At 51.2% G+C, this 19,820-nt stretch overlaps 1 protein-coding gene across 8 annotated transcripts in view; it reads right to left on the bottom strand.

Moving 5' to 3' along the window:
• Positions 1-9,126: 9,126 nt before the first annotated feature.
• Positions 9,127-19,820, bottom strand: part of ANKS1A (ankyrin repeat and sterile alpha motif domain containing 1A) — a 180,361-nt gene continuing 169,667 nt past the window's right edge. For 4 of the 8 annotated variants that reach the window (XM_047860138.1, XM_047860140.1, XM_047860146.1 and 1 more), the window contains 8 exons: positions 19,280-19,444; positions 17,454-17,579; positions 17,159-17,230; positions 16,900-16,986; positions 16,171-16,308; positions 14,515-14,685; positions 14,113-14,211; positions 12,668-13,496 (listed from right to left, as the gene is read on the bottom strand). In XM_047860138.1, coding sequence (XP_047716094.1) covers positions 13,377-13,496; positions 14,113-14,211; positions 14,515-14,685; positions 16,171-16,308; positions 16,900-16,986; positions 17,159-17,230; positions 17,454-17,579; positions 19,280-19,444 — 978 coding nt within the window. In that variant the 3' untranslated portion in view covers positions 12,668-13,376. Of the gene's footprint in view, positions 11,895-12,667; positions 13,497-14,112; positions 14,212-14,514; positions 14,686-16,170; positions 16,309-16,899; positions 16,987-17,158; positions 17,231-17,453; positions 17,580-19,279; positions 19,445-19,820 lie in introns of those variants that run through there. The other 4 variants (XM_047860141.1, XM_047860144.1, XM_047860139.1 and 1 more) reach the window with 3 other exon arrangements.

The raw sequence follows: 19,820 nt of genomic DNA, 5'->3' as shown, positions 1-19,820 counted from the left end.
TGAGACTTAGGTTGAGGAACTTTTTTTTTCTTGCCTATGAATGTCCAGTTGCTCCAGTATCATTTGTTGAAAAGGCTGCCTTTCCTCTGGTGAACTGTTTTTGCACCTAATAAGTTGGGCATATTTGTGTCTCTTTCTGGGTTTCTATTCTATTCCACTGATCTATGTGTCTGTCTCTCTTCCATACAACACAGTATCGATTACTCTAGTTATATAATAAGTCTTGAAATTGGGTAGACTGATTCTTCCCATTTTATTCTTCTTTTTCGAAGTTAAAAAAAATTTTTTAATGATTTTATTTGGGGGGGGGAGACAGAGAGAGAGGGAGACATAGAATCTGAAGCAGACTCTAGGCTGTCCACACACAGCCTGATGCAAGGCTCAAACCCATGAACATAAGATCATAACCTGAGCCGAAGTCAGACGCTTAACCAACTGAGCCACCCAGGGGCCCCTCAAAGTTTTTTTTTTTTTTTTAAGATATTCTAGTTTCTTTGCATTTTTGTAGACTAATCTTGTCTATATCTACAAAAAAAACCTTTCTGGAATTTTGATAGATACTATGTTTAAACCTGTGTATCAATTTTGGGAGGATTGATACCTTTACTAAGTTGAATGTTCCAGTCCATGAATATGGTATATCCCTCCAGTTATTCTTTCATCAGGACTGTGTAGTTGTCTTTGTTTTTTTTTTTGAGTTTCATTTTTTAGTAATATCTATACCCAACCTAGGCCTCGAATTCCCAACCCTGAGATCAAGAGTCACACGCTCTTCTGACTGAGCCATCCAGGTGCCCTAGGACTGTGTAGTTTTTATATAAGTCCTGAACGTGTTAGATTTACACCTAAGAATTTTTTTTGAGTGATTTAACCGGTGTTTTACTTTTAATTGTGTCCACATGTGCATTTCTAGAAATAGAATTAACTTTTGCACATTTATCTTGTATCCTATGATCTTGCTAAACTCACTTATTAATTTTCTTGTAGATTCCTTGGAATTTTCTACAAGGATAATCATGTATTCTGCAAATGGGGCCAGTTTTATTTCTTTTCTAATATAAATGCCTATTATTTCCTTTACTTGCCTTATTGCAATGGTTTGAACTCCTAGAATTTTAAGACTGGTAATAGTGAAATCCTTTCCTTGTTCCTAGTTTTAAGGGGAAAACATTCAGTTTTTCACTATTAAATATAATGTTGGTTGTAGGTTTTTGTAAATGTTCTTAATCAAGTTGAAGAAGTCCCTGTCTGTTTTAAGTACCACAAATTTAGTGCCTTGAGACAAGCCAAATTTAGTATCTACAGTTCTGGATGTAAGAAGTCCACAGTGGGTCTTATGGGCTAAAATTAAGGTGTAGGCAGAGCTGCATGAGGCTCTAGGGACGAATTAGTTTCCTATGACTGCTGTAAAAAATTACCACAAACTGAGTGGCTTAACAAAACCAGAAATATACTCTCTCAGTTCTGAAAGTCAGAAATCAGTCAGTTTGGGCTGAAATCAAAGAGTGGTCAAGGCTGTACTCCTTCTGGAGACTCTAGGGAGAATCTGTTCCTTGCCTCTTCCAACATCTAGTGGCTGCTGGCATTCCTTGACTTGTGGCTGCATTACTCAAATCTCTGCCTCCCTGGTCACATGGAGGTTACATGGTCCTCTTCTGTGTGTATCTAAGCTCCCTTTTCCTCTCTCTCTCTTTTTTTTAGTTTATTTTTTAATAGTTTAGTTTATTTTTTAATTTTATTTTTTATTTTTAAAAATTTACATCCAAATTAGTTGGCATATAGTGCAACACTGATTTCAGGAGTAGATTCCTTAGTGCCTCTTACCCACTTAGCCCATGCCCCCTGCCACAACCCCTCCAGTAACCCTCAGTTTGTTCTCCATGTTTATGAGTCTCTTCTGTTTTGTCCCCCTCCCTGTTTTTATATTATTTTTGTTTCCCTTCCCTTATGTTCATCTGTTTTGTCTCTTAAAGTCCTCATATGAGTGAAGTCATATGATTTTTGTCTTTCTCTAATTTCACTTAGCAAAATACCCTCCAGTTCCATCCACGTAATTGCAAATGGCAAGATTTCATTCTTTTTGATTGCTGAGTAATAATCCATTGTGTGTATATATGTGTATACATATATACACACCACATCTTCTTTATCCATTCATCCATCAATGGACACTTGGGCTCTTTTCATACTTTGGCTATTATTGATAGTGCTGCTATAAACATGGGGGTGCATGTGTCCCTTCGAAACAGCACACCTGTATCCTGTGGATAAAAATACCTAGTAGTGCAATTGCTGGGTCGTAGGGTAGTTCTATTTTTAGTTTTTTGAGGAACCTCCATACTGTTTTCCAGAGTGGCTGCACCAGCTTGCATTCCCACCTCTTCCTCTCTTTTATAAGGATACTTGTGATTGGATTTAGGGCCCATAATCCAGGGTAATCTCCCCATCTCAAGATTCTTGGTTTAATCAGATGTGTGAATTATCTTTTGCCATGTAAGGTAACATATTCACAGGTTATGTGGATTAAGGTGTGGACATCTTTAGGGAACTATTGTTCACCCTCTATTTCCATTTTTTTCTGAGAGTTTTTAAACATGAATGGGATTTGAATTTTGTCAGGTTTTTTTTCCTGCATCAATAGATACTATGGGATTTCTTTCTTTCGATTGTTAATATATTGGATTACATCGACTGATCTTCAAATATTGACCAGCCTCCTGTCCTTGGAATTAATTTCAGTTGGTCATGGTGTATAATTCTTTTTCTACATATCTGAATTGTATTTGCTAATATTTTGTTACTGATTTTTTGTGCCTATATTCATGAGGGGTATTAGTTCATAGTGGGTTTTTTTGTTTTTGTTTTTGTCTTCTTGTACTTTGGTTTTGGAATCAGAGTAATACTAGTTCATAGAATGAATTAGGAAGTGTTCCTCCTCTTCTGTTTTCTGGAACAAATTGTGTAGTATTGGTGTTAATTCCTCTTTAAACATTTGGTAGAATTCTCCAGTGAATTCATCTAGTCTTGGAGACTTTTTTAAATTATGGATTCAATATTTATAATGCTATTTGAATTATCTGTTTCACCCTGGGTGAGTTGTGAGTGTTTTTTGAGTAATAGGTCTATTTTGTCTAAGTTGCCAAAGTTATATGTGTAGGGTTGTGCATAGTATTCTTTTTTTATCCTTTTGATGTCGACAGGGTCTGTAGTGATAGCCATTGTTTCATTCCTGATATTGGTAATCTCAGTCTTCCTTTTTTGTCAGTTTGGCTACAGGTTTGTCAATTTTATTGGTTATTTCATAAAACAAGCTCTGTTTCATTGATACTTTCCCAATTTCTGCATTCATTTTCATTGATTTCTGTTTTTATCTTTATTATTTCTTTCCTTCTCCTTGCTTTGGCTTTATTTTGCTCTTCTTTTTTGAGGCTCTTGAAGGTAGTTAGAATATTGATTTAAGACTTTTCCTGTTTTCCAGTACATGCATTTGGTGCTGTGAATTTTCCTCTTGGCACTACTTTACCTTGTCCTACAAATTTTGAAATGATGTATTTTAATTCTCATTCAGTTTAGTGTGTATTTTGATTTCCCTTGAGACTTTCTCTTTGACTCATGGGTTACTTAGAAGTGTATTTATTCCAAGTGTTTAGAGGATTTCCTGTTATCTTCATGTTACTGATTTTTACTTTGATTCTGTTGTGATTCAAGAACACACTGTATATGATTTTAATTCTTTCAAGTTTGTTGAGGTTTGTTTTATGGCCCAGGATTGGTTTATCTTGGTATATGTTCCATGCGCACTTGAAAAGAATATGTATTCTGTTGTTGTTGGCCAGATTGTTCTATAAATGTCAATGAGATCCTTTTGGTTGATGGTGGTGTTGAGTTCTAATCTATCCTTAATGATTTTCTCTCTATTCATTCTATAAGTTGATAGTCTCCAATTGAATTAAAGTCTCCAACTATATTTATTGTATTAGGCTTCTCAGGCTGCCATACAAAACACCACAGACTGGGTGGTTTAAACAGCAAAAATTCATTTCTCACATATTTGGAGGCTGGAAAGTCCCAGATCAAGGACCAACAGGGTCAGTTTCTGGTGAGGACTCTCTTTCTGGCTTATAGATGGCTGCCTTCTTGCTATGTATACCTCACATGGCCTTTCCTCTGCCCCTGTGTCTGGAGAGATCTCTCCTTCCCTCCCTCTGCTTATAAGGCTAGCAATCCAATTGATTTAGGACCTCGGCCTTATAAGCTCATTTAACTTTAATCACCTCCTAAAAGCCCTATCTCCAAATACAGTCACACTGGGGTGTTAGGGCTTCAACATAGGAATTTGGGAGGGACACACTTCATAGCATTTGTGGATTTGTCTCTTTCCCTTTTCAATTCAGTCAGTTTTTGCTGCACATGTTTTGCAATTCTGCTGTTTGGCATATACACATTGATTGATGTGTCTTTTTGGTGCACTGACCCTTTATTATTATATAATGCCCCCTCTTTCTTGTAATTGTCTTTGCTCTGAAGTCTACTTTATGAGATACTAATGTAGCCACTCCTGCTTTCCTTTGATTGATGTTTACACTGTATATCTTTTTCTATCCTTTTGCGCTCAGTCTGTTTATATTATTTGGGGTGTGTTTCCTTGACAGCATATAGTTCATGTTTTTAATCTGCTCTGCCAATCTCTTTTAGTTGGTGTTTTTAGACCATTTAATTTAGTGTAATTATGATATGTTAGTGCTTAAGTGTGCCATATTTTGTTTTCTAGTTATTCTGTTTTCATCTTCTTTTTTCTGTCTCCCTTTGAGTTACTTGAAAAAAAAAGTTACACTCCATTTTGATTTTATCCATAGTGTTTTTGAGTTTATCTCTTTGCATAACTTTTTTAGTGTCTTCCCTAGGAATTATATGTATGCATAGCTTGCCAGTCTACTGGTGATGTCATCTACCAGTTCGAACAAAGAATAGAAACCTTACCTCCATTTTCATCTATTTACCCTCCCCATTTAAATGATAATTGTTTTGGAGCACCTGGGTGGCTCAGTTGGTTGAACATATGACTCAATTTTGGCTTGTCATGATCTCAGGGTCGTGGGACTGAGCCCTGCATCAGGCTCTGCACTGGGCATGGAGCCTGCTTAAGATCCTCTCTCCCTCCCTCCCTCTCTCCCTCCCTCCCTCCCTCTCTCTCTCCCTCCCTCTCTCCCTCCCTCCCTCTCTCCCTCTCTCTCTCCCTCTCTCTCTCCCTCTCTCTCTCATTCTCTCTCTCCACCCCCCCTTACCTCTGCCCCTTCCCCTTAAAAAAAAAGATAATTGTTTCAAACATTCCCTTTACAAATATTTAGAAACACATTAGACTGTGTTATGATTTTTGCCTCAACTATCAAACACATTAGAAAGCTGAAGGGGAGAAAGAAAGTCTATGGAGTTTACCCATATTTTTGTTCAATGTTTGTTCATCCTTTCTGGTGTTCCAAGGCTCCTTCTTATATTATCTCCCCTCTGTTTAGACAACCTTTTTATCACTCTTTGAGGATAGGTCTGCAGCTGAGTCCCTTCTTTTCCTTCATCTGAGGATGTCTTGACTTCTCTTCATCCCTAGAGGGGATTTTTGCAGGCTATGGGACCTGGCTCTTTTTTTCCTACAGCACCTGAAAAATATGTTACTTCCTTCTGGTCTCCACTGCTCTACTGAGAAATCCACCATCATTCACATTATGTGTCCCCTGTAGGCAAGGTTCATCTCTTGCTGCTGTCAGAAATTTTTGTCTTTCGTTTTCAGAAATGTAATTATGATGTACCTTGGATATGATATGTGATGGATTTCTTTTGGTTCATCTGGTTTGGGGTATGCTCAGCTTCTTGAATCTGTGGGTTTATGTCTCTTGCCAAATTTGGGAAGTTTTCGGCCATTATTTCCTCGAATACTTTTCCAACCCTTTCTCCTCTCCTTCTGGGACTCCGCTGACACAAAAGTTTGATCTTACGTTAGGGTTCCTAGGTCCCTGAGACTCTATTCGTTTTCCTTCCAGTCTGGATTCTGCCTCTTTCCCATCCGTCCTGCTGTTGAGTCCATCCATGGGGATTTTGATTTTGGTTATTTTATTTTTCGGGAGCAGCTTCGTTACTGCCAGGCATTGGTGAGTTTCCACTAGGTCTCCTTCGATACCACCCCAGTGGGAGTTGGGGGCACCGTGTTTGCCTGGTGAGGGGGGAGGTCTAAGTCCCCTTGGCCTTTGCTGGCCGCTGCTGTTTTTCTGCAGTGGCAGAATGGAGCAAAGCCGTGTCTTACCAGTTTTCTGTCTTGCCAGGCTGCCTCCGTTCTGGTCCTTTGGCTACAGAGAGCAGACTTTGGTCTGGGCTTTGTCTGTGCCGGTGCTGTTTCTGCCAGGGGTTTTATTTGCGCTTAGCAAGAATAGGGAAGAGTAGGTCTACTTGATCTTCCTGGAAGCAGAAGTTCCAGTTTATTTTGGTAGCTGTTAAGTGTTGTCCTTTGTTATGTGTGATGCAAACATTATTTTCAGTTGCTTTTTTTTTTTTTAAATGGTGCATTTGGCTTTGCAGGAATGTTTGACTTTTATGTAGTTGAATATATTAATCTCTTAAAAAATGGATTCAGAGTTTTGTAGCATGCTTGGGAAGAGCTTTCTCAAACCAAGATTATGAAAATAAAAGTCTCCCCATTTTCTTCTAGTTTTGTTGGAATTTATTTTTTCTACGTTTAAATATGTGAGCCATCTGGAATTTATTTTGGTGTGAGTAGGAATCGGAATTTCCCTGTGTTGTCGCCGCCACCCCCATGGTTACCCAGTTGTCCCAGGCCCATTACTGGGTAATGAATATTTTGTGGTGTTGGGGAAATTCTTTTATTTGATAAAAATTTGTTTAAAACTGTGTTCCTGATAGCGGAATCCTGAAGGAAGCAGTCACAGAGTTGTAGCGGCAATGGCCACTTTAAACTCTGTGCTTCATGGGTGTCAGCTGGTGACAAGCAGTGCTGTGTGAGCCACACAGTTTGAGTTGCAGGACATCCGGAAAGGTGTGCTTGTCCCTGTGTGCTGGGAGGCAGGTGGGCCCTGGTACCCTGTAGTTGTAGGAAGCCAGAGGTGGCCAGGGCGGAGAGGGCATTTTGAGCTGCTCTGGAAAGGGCTCCAGCTTGCCAAGCTCTGCCTCCCCAGGAGCCTGCCCACTGCCTGAAGGGTTAGCCACCTTGGCCACAGGAGTAACGCGCCAGCTGCCTGGGTTCCTGACCGCAGAGAATCCAGGGTGGGGGTGGGGGTGGGGGGTGGCTGGTGAGGATGCCGGAAAGTGTCATGGGGGAGAAGGGAGTGCACGAAGAGGGTCTACCTCGTTCAGCAGCAGATAGCAATGCTGGACTCCTGACAGCTCCCTGCCCCCAGAGCACGTCCTAGAGGGAGTCGTGGGGATGGGGACGGGGATGGCCAGGCAGGATGGGGCAGGCAGATTCACTCCCGGTGAGTGTGTTCCATCCTTCCATTTGTGAAGCTGCCCCAACCGGCTCCTCCTCCTAGTCTTTCCCTCCTCATTTGGCCAGGCCGCAGCCCTGCCTGTGGCTCAGAATGGCAGGCTCAGGTGCCCGACAGGAATGTCTCCCCGCCCATCCGGCTACCGAGGCACGATCAGCGCTGCAGCACTGGGGTCATGCAGCCTAAGAGTCCCATACGTAAGGCTTCCAAGTGATGCCAAAAGGGATTATGACAGTGGCACTATGTCCCGACACCCTGTTCCAGAGCAACAGTGATACTAATTATGGCCTTTCTCTCCTGGCTGTAAGGTTTTTTTCTGCCTAGGAAAGAGTGCCAGAGCCACAGAGCACAGGGGTGTGAGGATGAACCTCCTAGCTGGTAAGTGAGGCTCTCCACAACTGGACCTCAGTCTCCTTCCCAAAGTCAATGTGATCTGGCCTAAAAAGCTCTAATTGGAAGAAGCTGGGATTTGGTCCCTCCTCTGTTAGCTGGCTAGCTAGGAAAAGCATTTCCCTGTTCTGGGGTCTTGTTTGCTTCATAAATACAATTGGGTGTTGGATTAAATCAGCGATTGTCTATTTAATTTTTTATTTCATGTTTGTTTATTCTTGAGAGAGCGTGCGCGAGTTGGGGAGGGACAGAGAGAGGGAGAGACAGAATCTGAAGCAGGCTCCAGGCTCTGAGCTGTCAGTACAGAGCCCCAGTCTGGGCTCAAACTCACAAAGCGTGAGTTCATGACCTGAGCCGAAGTCGGATGCTTAACCGACTGATCCACTCCGGCATCCCTGTGATTGTCTCTTTTAAAGCCTTTTGACAAATGGAGTATTTCACAGAAACTCTTTGCTAGGCGGCTTGGGTGCAAGCAGGCGTGGGACCAGGGGCTCTGAGGACGCCTGAAGCTACTGGACTAGATGGTCCTGAGGTCCTCTCCAGCTGGCCCTGGGAAGTACTGTCATCTTTCTGAGCCTCGGTTGCTTCAGAAAGGTGTGAGGGCTAACGAGATGGGTGCCTAGAAAGCTGCTAGCGGGGTCTGGAATATAGATGCTGTCAGCGAAGAGGTTATTAGTGCAGTGTGTGCCTTTCTAAACCCTCCCCTTTAAATACCAACCCAGGTGCTGGCCCCTCCTTCCCTGTCCCCATCCCCCTGCCCCCAGCTCCGAAAGCAGTCCTCCTTTCGGACGCTCAAGGGACCATCCAGTGTGGCTCGGGCCGGTAGCTAGTTTTTGTCTAAAACTAAGTTCCTTGAGGGAGACATGTCTGGTCCAGGGCTCAGGATCCTCCAACACGGTCCTGTACAGACATTCAATAAACGCTTGTGGGTTGACAGGCCCAGACAAGGACGCAGGAGCTGTGGCGATAATCAGAATGCGGCCCCTGCTTCAGAGAAGCTGTTCTAAGGAGGGAAGGTGAGTCACCGAGGCCTGGCAGCTCAACAGGGCCAACTACGACGGGTGATCCTTGGCAGCCTCCCGCTGAGGCACGCTAGCCGGAGCGGAATCCCTGCACCCACACCGGTGGGATGCTTGACTCCCCCCCCCCCCCCCCCCCCCCCAGAGCCAGCAGACGGCCTGTGCTGCCCTGCCAGAAAACAATCAAGAAGCTTTCCAGTTCAAAAACTCCCCAAAAGTAAGGCTGGTTTCATGTTGCTTCTCCTTTATTAATTCAGTCTGTTCTAAGTTGTACAGTTATGAAAATAACAAAACCAAAGCTGGAAGCCCAGGGATATTTACACTCTCTCTCATGTAGTGAGGTCAGTCTATGTTGTTGCACAGATCGGTTATGTTTGGTACCACAAGATGTTCGTAATTCGGACAAAATCAGATTAACAATTATATGTACAGTAAAATAAAAGGGGAATTCATTCAAGTATCAAAATACAGAGACAAAGATTAAATAACATTTTTATTACAATTCAGTCCCATTGCCACACCATTAGCAACAACACTTTTGTGAACTGCATCTGACAGTCATTCTGCAGGTCTGGGCATTTCGGAAACAGACCGAGGTCAGACTAGCTTTCTAATGTAACAACTGCAACTATGTTTGCTGCCTGCTCAGCCAGAAGCTTCTCAGGGACTCCCTCTAGAATCCGGTGCTAGAGACCAGAGAGGGATGTGGAGCATTTGCAAATGCAGAGCCTGTCAGGGGGTCCTACTGCTCAGAGCAGCCAGCCGGCGGCGGCGACAGGGAAAGAAGCAAGCAGAGAACCTGAGGCCGGTGCCAGGTACTGACTCCGTTTCCAGTCCTGCCTGAAAGGGCTCCTGCACAGCTCAGAAAACGCAGCGAGACTCAGAGAAGTGCAGAAGCAGGGGCTTTTCCGCTTGAAGCCTGTCCTTAAAGTTACGCTATCCCTTTCTAGGGAAAGAAGAGTACCTGCCCCACAGGAAAAGTAAGAAGGAAAGAAAGATCCAGTCCCTACCCTTCTTGACTATTCAGAAAGAAACCGATCTCAGAACGAAACCCAGCGCCGGAGCAGACTAGCCAAGGCTTTCCAACATGACAACACCCTGAATAAATAAGGATATAGCAGCTTCAAGGGGAGGAAACACCTACAGAGGATTTAAAAACAAAAAGCTTGAGCAGCTCATCGTAGTGTCTACACAGTTTTCTTTTGGGGGCCTCCCGCACGGGAGGCACACTGGGGGAGGCCAGGCCGTCCGCGGGTGGAGGCGAGGGTGCCGGCACTAGCACGGCCCTCGGGTTTCCTCCGTCAGAGGCTCGAGGCCGGCAGGGGCGGGCGGGACATCGCACGGCGGCCGCCGATGGGAAGCTCACGGGCCTCGGAAGAAGTGGGAAGTGAAGCCAAGCGTCCGGGTGTCGAGGTCCTTGTTTAGTACCGGAAAGTGGGGTGTTACCCGCCTCTGCTCCAGAGAGGAGGGGACTGGCGGGGCCTGCGGTGGCGGGCAGAGAGCAAGTCAGCAGGAGGACGGGGCCGGGCTTTCCGTTTCTGGCCAACCGCAGGGGTTGTGAGTGTGCCCAAGAGCACTCTCCCTGCACAGAACCACCAGAGAATTTCAATTCACCACCTTCACTGGGAAAGAAGTGCCACCGAACCTGGAATGTTGGTCCCGGGAGCGGCCTGCACCGCGCCAGCAGAGCGTGAGGTCTGCTGAATCACCGGCGGGAGAAAAGGCTCCTCTCCGCTCCCTACTCTGGAAGGTACTGGGCAAGCAGCTGACCTGGCCCTGCCTCAGCCTCACAGGAATCGCTCTGTCCCCCCCACCTCCCTCCCCATTCCCTTCGCCACTTGAGCACAGAGCGAGATTCCAAATTAAAAGCAAAGCAAGCCAGCAGGAGGGCTTAAGTGGCAGTGCTGCACCAGGACCCCAGCCTGCCCTGAAGGCCACGCTGGGGGAGAATCAAGTTGACTGTCACCCAAGAAGGCTAAATATAGCCTTCTCCACACTTAGAGCCAGGGATGAATCCAGCAGCTGAAATACAACAGTGGAACCAATAATTCAGAGAATCAAAGTGAGTCCTAATCACACAGACCCGATTAGACAAATCACAAATTGGCAGGTAGCAGTCTTAGCTGACCTACCCATTAATGCCCAAAACAAAGCTGCTGCTTCTCTCCAACTGAACTCAGGCAGTCTGAGGTCGCCAGAGAGCGTGTGGGCCGGCGCTCTGACCACCGCCAGGTCAGAGGCTGGGGAGCGGCCCAGAGCTCCGGGTGCTGGCTCAGACTTCGTGGCACCAGGGGCTGCTCGCTCAGCTCTGTCTGGCCCCTGGGCCTTCACATTTGGAACCCCAGAAACGGACTGGAAGTCTTTCCTTTTGCCGGGTACCCCTAAGGCTGTGTTTTCACTGCTGAGGCTGTGTCCAGCTCTAGACGGGACAAGAAGTCGTGCAGTTCATAAGGAATGGCAACTAGCTTGGCTGGGTTTGAAAAGTGGACTCTAACAGACCTACTCAATTTTGCCCACTTGTGCCTGCTTTCAATTCACCCACGGGCCATTGCCTTCTCTTCACCCTACCGGACCACACCAAGGTCCCGTCCCGAGGACAGAAGCCTGGACAGACTGGCCTTTTAGCCAATCTCAGGTCCCCTGTCCTCTGATCTGATGGCCATTTCTCTAAAGATTGGCAGTTTAACCTAGAGGTTTGAGCCAAGTCTTAAAAATTCATTTTATAGAAAATTTTTTTCTATTAAAAAACATCTTCTGGACAAGTCACTTCTTGGCTCTCTGGAGTTCCAGTCTCATCTGCTCGAGGCCTGGAGTGCAGCTCGCTCTGTGAGACCTGGTGGTGGCAGGTCCAGGCCGAGCAGCCCTGAGGAGCTGCTACAGGCAGAGGCTGGGCCTGGGTCCTCAAAGCGCAGGTGACACGGCGGTGGCGGCGGCGGGAGCCTGTGCTCCCCACGTCTGTGTTTCCGCGGCACAGTTGGCTCCTTCGGTGGCTCAGCTTGGCAGAAGCAAACACAACGGGGGGAGGAGAGGGTTAACCAAAGGGGCCTGCACAAGGTGGAGGAAACTGAAAGGAAACATGGAAGCAGAGCAGAAGGTCCCTCACAGCCTCCCCTGAGCGCCCTCGTGGCTGTTCCGAGCGCCCGTGGCCCACGGCCGCCTCTGGCTCAGCACGGCTGCTCAGGAAGGCACAAGCACAGGCAGGCCGGCACAGGCACCCACCCTGGTTTATCGACTGGGGCTTCAGCTCTAAAATAATCGCTGTCGCCTCCTGGCTCCTCTACCGGGCTATCCTACGTTTGCACTGCTTCCTCCCGGAACTGCTGCCTTCCCGTCTCCTGCCATCTGAGCTGATCTGCCCTCACCGGACAAGGCGGGGCTTCTTCACAGCCTCGGCTCCAGGATCCCAGCCGCTGGTGCTGAACAGACCGCACAGCCTACCCCCTCGGAGGAGTCGAGAGGCTGCGGGTGGCCGAACGGGGAAGGACCAGGTGACGGCTGACTAGCTCTGACCCCCACACTGTGGAGAAGTGTCAGCCCCTGGATGACAATGGGAGTGGCTCGGTCCAGGCCCCTGTCCTTGAGCGGCTCTGTTCTGTGAGGGAAGAAGGTGCACCGTGTGTGCAGGGCACAGGCCTCCCTCTTGCCGGGTCCTACAGAAAGGCCTTCCTCCTCGGTGAGCTAGACTCCAGGGCGGGCCTTGTGACTCACTGGTGAAGACACGAGGGGCCGACCACATATATGCCGTCCCGTTCCTCGGAGCGGAAGACTCATCGGGACCCAGAGACCTGCCGAGGGAAGCCGGCCCGCGGGTGTTCAGATGCTCAGAGCTCCATGCTGTGGAGTCAGGCCTGTGCCCGAGGACCTTGGCCCTCACAGAACGCAGTCTGACAATAGTCAAGACGCATCGCCGAGCTCAGGCTCTCACTGGAGGGAGACCAGCACCTTACGGCAGAGGAGAGAGGGACGGGGCCGCAGGCCAGCCGTGAGCGGAGTGCGAGGGGATTCTGGCACCAGGTGGTCACAGTGGTTGGTTGTGTCAGGAAAGGTGCAAAAGGACAGTTCGCTCCCGGCAGCGGCTCCCGGCTGTGGTTCAGCACGGAAGACAGGAGAGGAGGGCGGACGGAGCGCCCGGCCTAGTCAGAGGGTGCTGTCTGGACTCTGCTCGAAGACCGCCCGCCCCTCAGGATTCACAGTGCCTGCCCGCTGAGGCTTCCTGGGTGCCACAGGGCCCCCTGAGCCCTCCTGGTGCCCACCTCAAAGGCAACTCACCCCCTCCCCCACCAAGCTGTCCTCGCCCAAGGGGGGACTTCACAGTGTCCGGTGGTGTTGGGTACGAGCTGTGAGTGTGCAGGGTCTAGAGCTGCCGCCCGGGAGGAGAGCAGGGCCCACCGGGGGTGGGCAGCCGGAAGGAGAGCTGAGAAGAGCAGAGGTCGGATGGCAAGGCACAGTGAGACTAGTGGAGACAGGGGGTGGGCGGTTAGAAGATAGTGGTCTCATACTTGGTGCTGAGGCTCCGCTTAGAGTCTGGTTTAGGGTCCACAACCCAGGAGACACTGGCATGGGACTGGGCATCTGGGTCCGTGTCGGGCGGTTCCAGCTGCCAAGGAAGAAAGGCGAGGGGTCAGAGAGGGCGCGCTGTACCTGGCCGGGGGGCAACAGGGCCCAGCTGTCCTTCCTACCCGCCCGGGCCGCGCTGGCGTCGTGCCAGCATGAGGGACACGAGGGGCAGCCCCTGTTCTCCTCGAAGAGCAAGCTCCCTGGGGCTAGGGTGGCAGAAGCGGCACCCTCCCTGGAGCATCATGGGAGGGCCACCTCCAGGCCTCTTCAGGGACAACTTCTCCCATGGCTTTCTCAGAGCTGCTCAGGTAAAGGAGCCTTGCCTGACCTGAGCGTGAGGCTCGAAGCCCCAAATCTGTTGAGGGTGACAGGAAGGGGGGCGAGGGGCTGGGAAATTCCAAGCCTCAGGCCCCTCAGGGGGGGACCAGAGAGCGCACCCTGGGCAAGACCACAATGGGCACCCCATTGGAGCGCCCCTCTGGAGAGAGGACACACAGAGAAACAGAGAGCTAAAGCACAGACAGGGATGGCGGGGAGGGCGGGGGGAGCTCAGGAAAGAATGTCACGCAGGCAGAGAGGGGGAGGCCACTAGTGTCTCAGAGAGCTCACGGTCACTTCGGGGAGACTGACACACAGACAGCAGGAGCTGTAAAGACCTTGACTCCAGGACTAACAGACGGCAGCGGTAGGTAAGAAGGACGATGGGTGGTGCAGGTGTGACAGTAACAACAGCGACTATCGGGGGGCAGCGGCACCTGGGGCGCAGAGCAAAGCAGACACAGACACAGGGTGACGTTACTGGGGGCTCGCTGCGGGCCACGCTCTCTGCAGCCCCACGCCGGCCACCGGCTGGGCCCTGGTGGTGCCTGGCAAGGGAGGGGACAGAAGCCCGTGGCGGGGGGACAGCTGTCCACCTCCCGTGAGAGGAAATAACGGTGCTTCCCCAAGGGGCCGGCCGGCTGGCCGGCCGCAGTGTGAGAAGACCCTCCTGGAGCCCCCTCCACCCAAGCCCTCGAATCCCGGGGAGGGGGGGTTCTTGGCGGCTGCGGCCCACGTACTGCTGACTTCCTCACGCCGACCCGAGGCTTAGGCACCGGTTTGGAAGACTTTGTTTCAACCGTCTCGGCAGCGGAGGCCCCCATCGGCCTGGACTTCTGGGCCTGCAGGGCCAGCTGGTAGGCCACTTCGAACGCCTGCCCCAGCGTCAGGATGATCTCGTAGGTCAGATTCTGGGAGGAGACGGAGCATGACTTTAGCACACGAGACTGAAGAGCCACCTCATCCGTTTGCTCGAACCCCTGCCCCGGCCTCACAGCCCTGAGCGCAGGTGACCCCTGAACAGGTTAGGGTTCGGCCAATTCAGAACATTGGGCTTGAAAACACAAATCTGTCCCAAAGTGACCGATAACGCTGGGGAACAATCTAAGCATCACACACGTCTTGTTTCCTCAAGCAGGACTTTGTAAACACTAGGGGACCAAGCCCACACCCAGCTGGCCCGCCAGTCAGGCCCAGCCGCGCCGTCTCCACCCGGCGTCTCAGCTTTCCCCGGAGACCCTGGGGCCTGCCACCTCACCACCTGGCTGTGCCGCCCCGCACCCTCCTTGCACCCTGTCCCTCCATCCGGGTGTCTCTCTTTCCAGCTCTCTGCCTTCTTTTCCCCTGGCAAATGGGCCGCCGGGGGCGGCCAACTTCAGGTCCTTCTCAAGGTAGGGTCCTGCTGTGACACCTATGTATGCCTTAACCACTTAATATGAACAAAGCGGTGCCGGTGTTTTTATTAGGTTCCTATCTTTTCTAGTGTGTCACTGATAAAGTTTCTGAGTGTTGTGTCCCCAGTTCGATCCTCCCTGGTGTTTATTGTGTGACTTTATGTAGCATGTTGACTGTTAGAAGCACGTACGTTGTGTTACGGCAGAAATGACTGGATGTGGAAAATGTGAGCTACAGGGGAAGTGCCAGGAACTACGAGTATGGGGTAGATGAGCTCGCGTAACCTTCAAGACAACCCCATGAAGCCGGTCACATTATAGCCCCTTTTGGGATGAGGAGCCGGGGAGAGGGAACTTCTAAGACGGCACAGCCAGCAAGCGGCAGAGCCCCGAGTCTCATGCCGGGCCGGGAGCAAGCACTGAGGTCCCGGGGCTGAGGATGCCTAGCTGTCTGTGTTCCAGAAGCCACAGAGACTTGCGAACCAGCTGCTCTCCCCAAGGACGGCAGGGATCTGGACAGAAGACGGGGGATGAGGAGAGGGCCGGGGGTCTTGTCTCCGGGCAGAGGGAGTCCCTGCTGCACCGCTGTCCCTGGGCACCAGAGCCCTGCCTGGGCATGAATCTGGGAGAAGGAAGCCTACGGCCATGTCAGGAGGGCACTGCTGCCCCCAAGAGGGAGACAGAGGACGTTTCAGGGAGACTGCTGATAGAGGATAGGGTGGTGGGTTGACAAAGAGCCTGGGGGAGACCTTGGCTGACCTAAGAAACACCTGGGGAGAAGTGGGAAAAGCCTGGTCACTGGAACCCTGGATGCGCCTCTCATTCTGTGTGCTTCAGTCTCCTCACTGTATAAAAGGGACTGGACTGGATGGCTCCCGGGGCCTCATTCGGAACCAAAACGTTTGCTAAGTGTCACCCATCCATGCACCAGGACAGCACTGCACTGAGGCCATCTGGATGCAGGCCCCCTCCGGCCGTGCCCAGGGCTGGGACTCCACCCACCACATCCACTGTGCTGAAAACATGGCAATAGTGGTGGCTGGTCTGCAGGTCCTTGGTGATGTAGGCAAAGGTGCAGAGGTCCTCTGGGTCCTGGGCCGCACAGGAAATGTTCCGGATCTCATGCTCCGCGATGACGTTCTGCCGGGGGATAGCAGGGTCTGGAATTCTCAGGCCCCCTGAGGCACACCTCAGCCCCTTTATGTCACCCACCTTTCTCCGTCCCTGCCCGGGGTGTAGCCGAATATGCCACTACTTCTCTCTCCGATTTGTTTGGTGGGGGTGGGGACAGTGTCTAACCTCGCCTGACTTAGGTTTAGAGGTTTCCACCTGTGATCACAGTAACCGAGGGAGTAAAATGTTCACATCTGACCACCAGCTCTCCAGCCCAGGGCGGGGGCAAGGCGGGGAGGGTATCAGGAGGGTGGGGTTCCAAGTGCGGGATGTCGGGGGAGCCCTTTGCTCATGAAGAGAATCACACCGTGAAGGGCCCGTGAACAGGTAAGAGGCCCACAGGACCCATGCTGAGGAAGACAATAGTCGCCTGTCACAAGGGCAGGGTCCTGGGATCAGGATGTGTGGCAGCCGAGTGGCAAGCACTTGGGCGAGGTGGTAGCAATGAAGAGGAATAAACAGGGCTGGGGACACCCTAGGTATGACGCCCAGCTTGTGGGGGGGTGAGGCATGGGGGGAGGGGTCCCCTCCCACCAATAGTGTTTGTGAGAAGCACACCTTGTTGGAGGCATCGATGAACTTGACACCTTTGTACGTGATGGACAAAATGATGGTGGGGATCTTCTTCATGTGTTCGGTGGATTTCTATGCGAAACAAGGAGTTGTCCTGTGAATGTCCCTTCTCAAGGCCAAGCCCCTTGGATCCCGCAGGCCCCGGCCTCCCCCTGTACACAGCGTGGGAGGACCCAGGTGGCTGCAAATTGATGCCTCCTATCCCAGCCGGCCCCCTCCCACCCCCACGCCCCGGACAACCTACCCGCATCTTGGCACAGGCGTCTTGGGTGGATTCTGTCCCTCGAAGATCTTTGATCAACATGGAGCCCAGATACTGAAGGAGCAGGCAGTAACCGGGCTTAGGAAGTCCTGTGTTATCATGCAGGGCGACCCAACCAATTTGGGACCAAGCCAAAGGGTTTCCTCTCCCAACTCCCTTCCCCCATCCTAGCTGGGAGGCCCCCCTTCTCCCTAGGTGCTGGGGGCGTCTGAGACGTACAGAACAGCACTGGAGCCCTGGTCCCGGCCAGGAGAGATGGGCAGCAGGGGCAACTCACATTAGCTTCATAACCGCAGGACTCGAAGATGAGTTTCTCCGGCTGGTGTTGCCAACTCTGCACAGGGGCATAGGGGGCGGCCAGGCTGGGGGGTCGAAGGGTCAGCTTGGCCTCGCGGTGCTCTTCCTGTAGAACACGCAAGGTCACAGGTCTGCTTGCCCACTCCAGAGGAACTCATGGGCTCTCTGCGAGCTCCAGCCCACCCAAGGGCAAAGAAGCCAGCTACAAGGGGTTCAAGAGCAGGTGGGGAGGGCAGGGGACAGACAAACCATGCAGAGGCACTGTGGCGAAGGTGAGGCTCATCCCCGCCAGGGATGCAGGACCTAAGCCACCTGAGAGCAGGCTCAGTCAGGAAGGCTCTGAGGTGGAGACGGGAAATGACTAAAACCAGAGAGGAGAAAACAAGCACAAAGCATGAAGGATGGGGATCAGGAGCCAGGTCCCTGGGAGCCTCACATCCAAGTCAGGGATCACCCCACGTGATTCTGGGGTGGGCAAGTATCCAGTGCTAGGGAGACCTTCTGTAGTGTTCCCTGAGGTGGAAGCTGGGGTGGGGGAGAGGGTAGGAGGCCACTGAAACCCAGGTGCTAGGTGATGGGGTCCTTCTACCAGGGCACGGGTAGAAGTGGGGAGGCGGGAAGAAATTTAGGAAACATTTATGACCTCCATTGCCAGCACTGTGCAGAAGTCTCCTCATATGGAGCAACTAAAACTTTTGGACAACATGCTTTTCCAATCTCGTCAAAGTCATGGCTGTGCTGGTGAAAGGTGAAGGAAATCTGCAGGTGCTGGAGAGGAGAATTATGAGCAAGAGAAAAAAAGCAGGGACGCCCGGGTGGCTCAGGCAGTTAAGTATCCGACTCTGGATTTCGGCTCAGGTCATGATCTCACTGTTCATGAGATCGAGCCCAATGTCGGGCTCTGTGTGACAGCACGGAGCCTGCTTGGGATTCTCCCTCTCTCCCTCTCTCTCTGCCCCTCCCTGCTGTGTGTTCTTTCTCTCTCTCTCTCTCTCTCTCTCTCTCTCTCTCTCTCCATAAAACCTTTACAAAAAAAGGGAGAAAGGAAAAAGCAGTGAATTTCAAGTTCACCTTAGTGGTGGGGGGTGGGGGGGTGGGAGGGGATGAGGGACACCTGTCAATCTTATGACCAGCAGGCCAAGGTGGGGGATAAGAGACAAAGCCTGGAATCTGTGCAAGGCAGGAAGCCAGACAGGTGAGGCCTGAATACATCCGGGAGCCCTGAACGCGATGCCCTGTCAGATGCGAGCAAGGAGTGCAGGATGGGGCCAACCTAGGGCAAGGGCTTCAGGGCGGCCTAGGGCCCAGCAGCGGCTGGTGGGTCTGTGAGAGTGGATGGCACAGCCACATGTGTCTCCCAGCTGCGCCCGACAGCGGGCTGCAGAAATGTAGCAGGAAGAACAGGGTCTGGCCCAGGCTGCAGTTCTGCTGGGCAGGCAGGGTGCAGGGTGTGGAGATGAGGAGGGGAGAAAGCAGTTCTGGGGTACAGGCAGGACAAGCAAGAGGGGCCAAGAAGCGGCGAAACAGGGCCGGTAGCCTGAGGGGCTGGAAGAGAGAGGCTGTAGTCAAAGAGGAGACAGTGGATCTGAACTTCTGAGGCCACATTAGATACAGGAAAGGCCCTCGCAGTGGCAGCTGACCACAGCCAGGTGGTCACAGCCGAGGAGTCTCGGGGCTGGACGCCAGACACAGGCTGGGTGGGGCTGAGGGGGAGGAGGCGGGGTCCTCCTCCTGCTGCTGACGCTGGGACACGGGGGCAGTGGAGGGGTCTGGGGACTCCCGTTCACAGCTCCCCTCCTGCCCCACCTGGATTCTGAAGCGCTCCGCTCGAGAAGGTGCCGCAGGGTCATGAAGACTGTCATGCCGCCTCCTGCCCGTGTCCCCAGGAGGCAGCAGCAGGTCAGCAGAGCGGCCAGTGCAGGAGTCATTCTGGCTCAGCGGGGATGATGTCTGGGAGAGCAAGTCCTGGCACTGCAGCGGAGAGAAACCCAGGTAAACCTTGGAACCCATCAGATCAGTCCCTAGACTGGAGGTGTCAGCCAGTCCTGGGGCTGGTTAGGGCCCCGCGTGGGCAGGTGTGCCCGTCAGAAAGGGCATTAAGCTAAGGACCAACACCAAGCAGGCACCAAACAGATGGCACGCCGGGCCAGGAGCCGGTGGGGAACCTCGCCTCTGGGCTCAGCCCAGGTACAGTCAAACCAACCAAATTCTTCCCGGAGTCAAGAAGCCCTGGCGACAAGCAGGGCGGGCAAGCAGCCACCGGGGGCACCCCCAGTTCACTTGCGCCCTCCTTGGCCTGAAGCCACACGGAGAAAGGGATGGTTACAGGGCTGGGAAGCCACTTTGA

This window comes from Prionailurus viverrinus, chromosome B2 (genome assembly GCF_022837055.1).
Source record: "Prionailurus viverrinus isolate Anna chromosome B2, UM_Priviv_1.0, whole genome shotgun sequence".
NCBI classification, from domain to species: Eukaryota; Metazoa; Chordata; class Mammalia; order Carnivora; family Felidae; genus Prionailurus; species Prionailurus viverrinus.
This window is presented reverse-complemented; position numbering and strand designations above follow the sequence as displayed.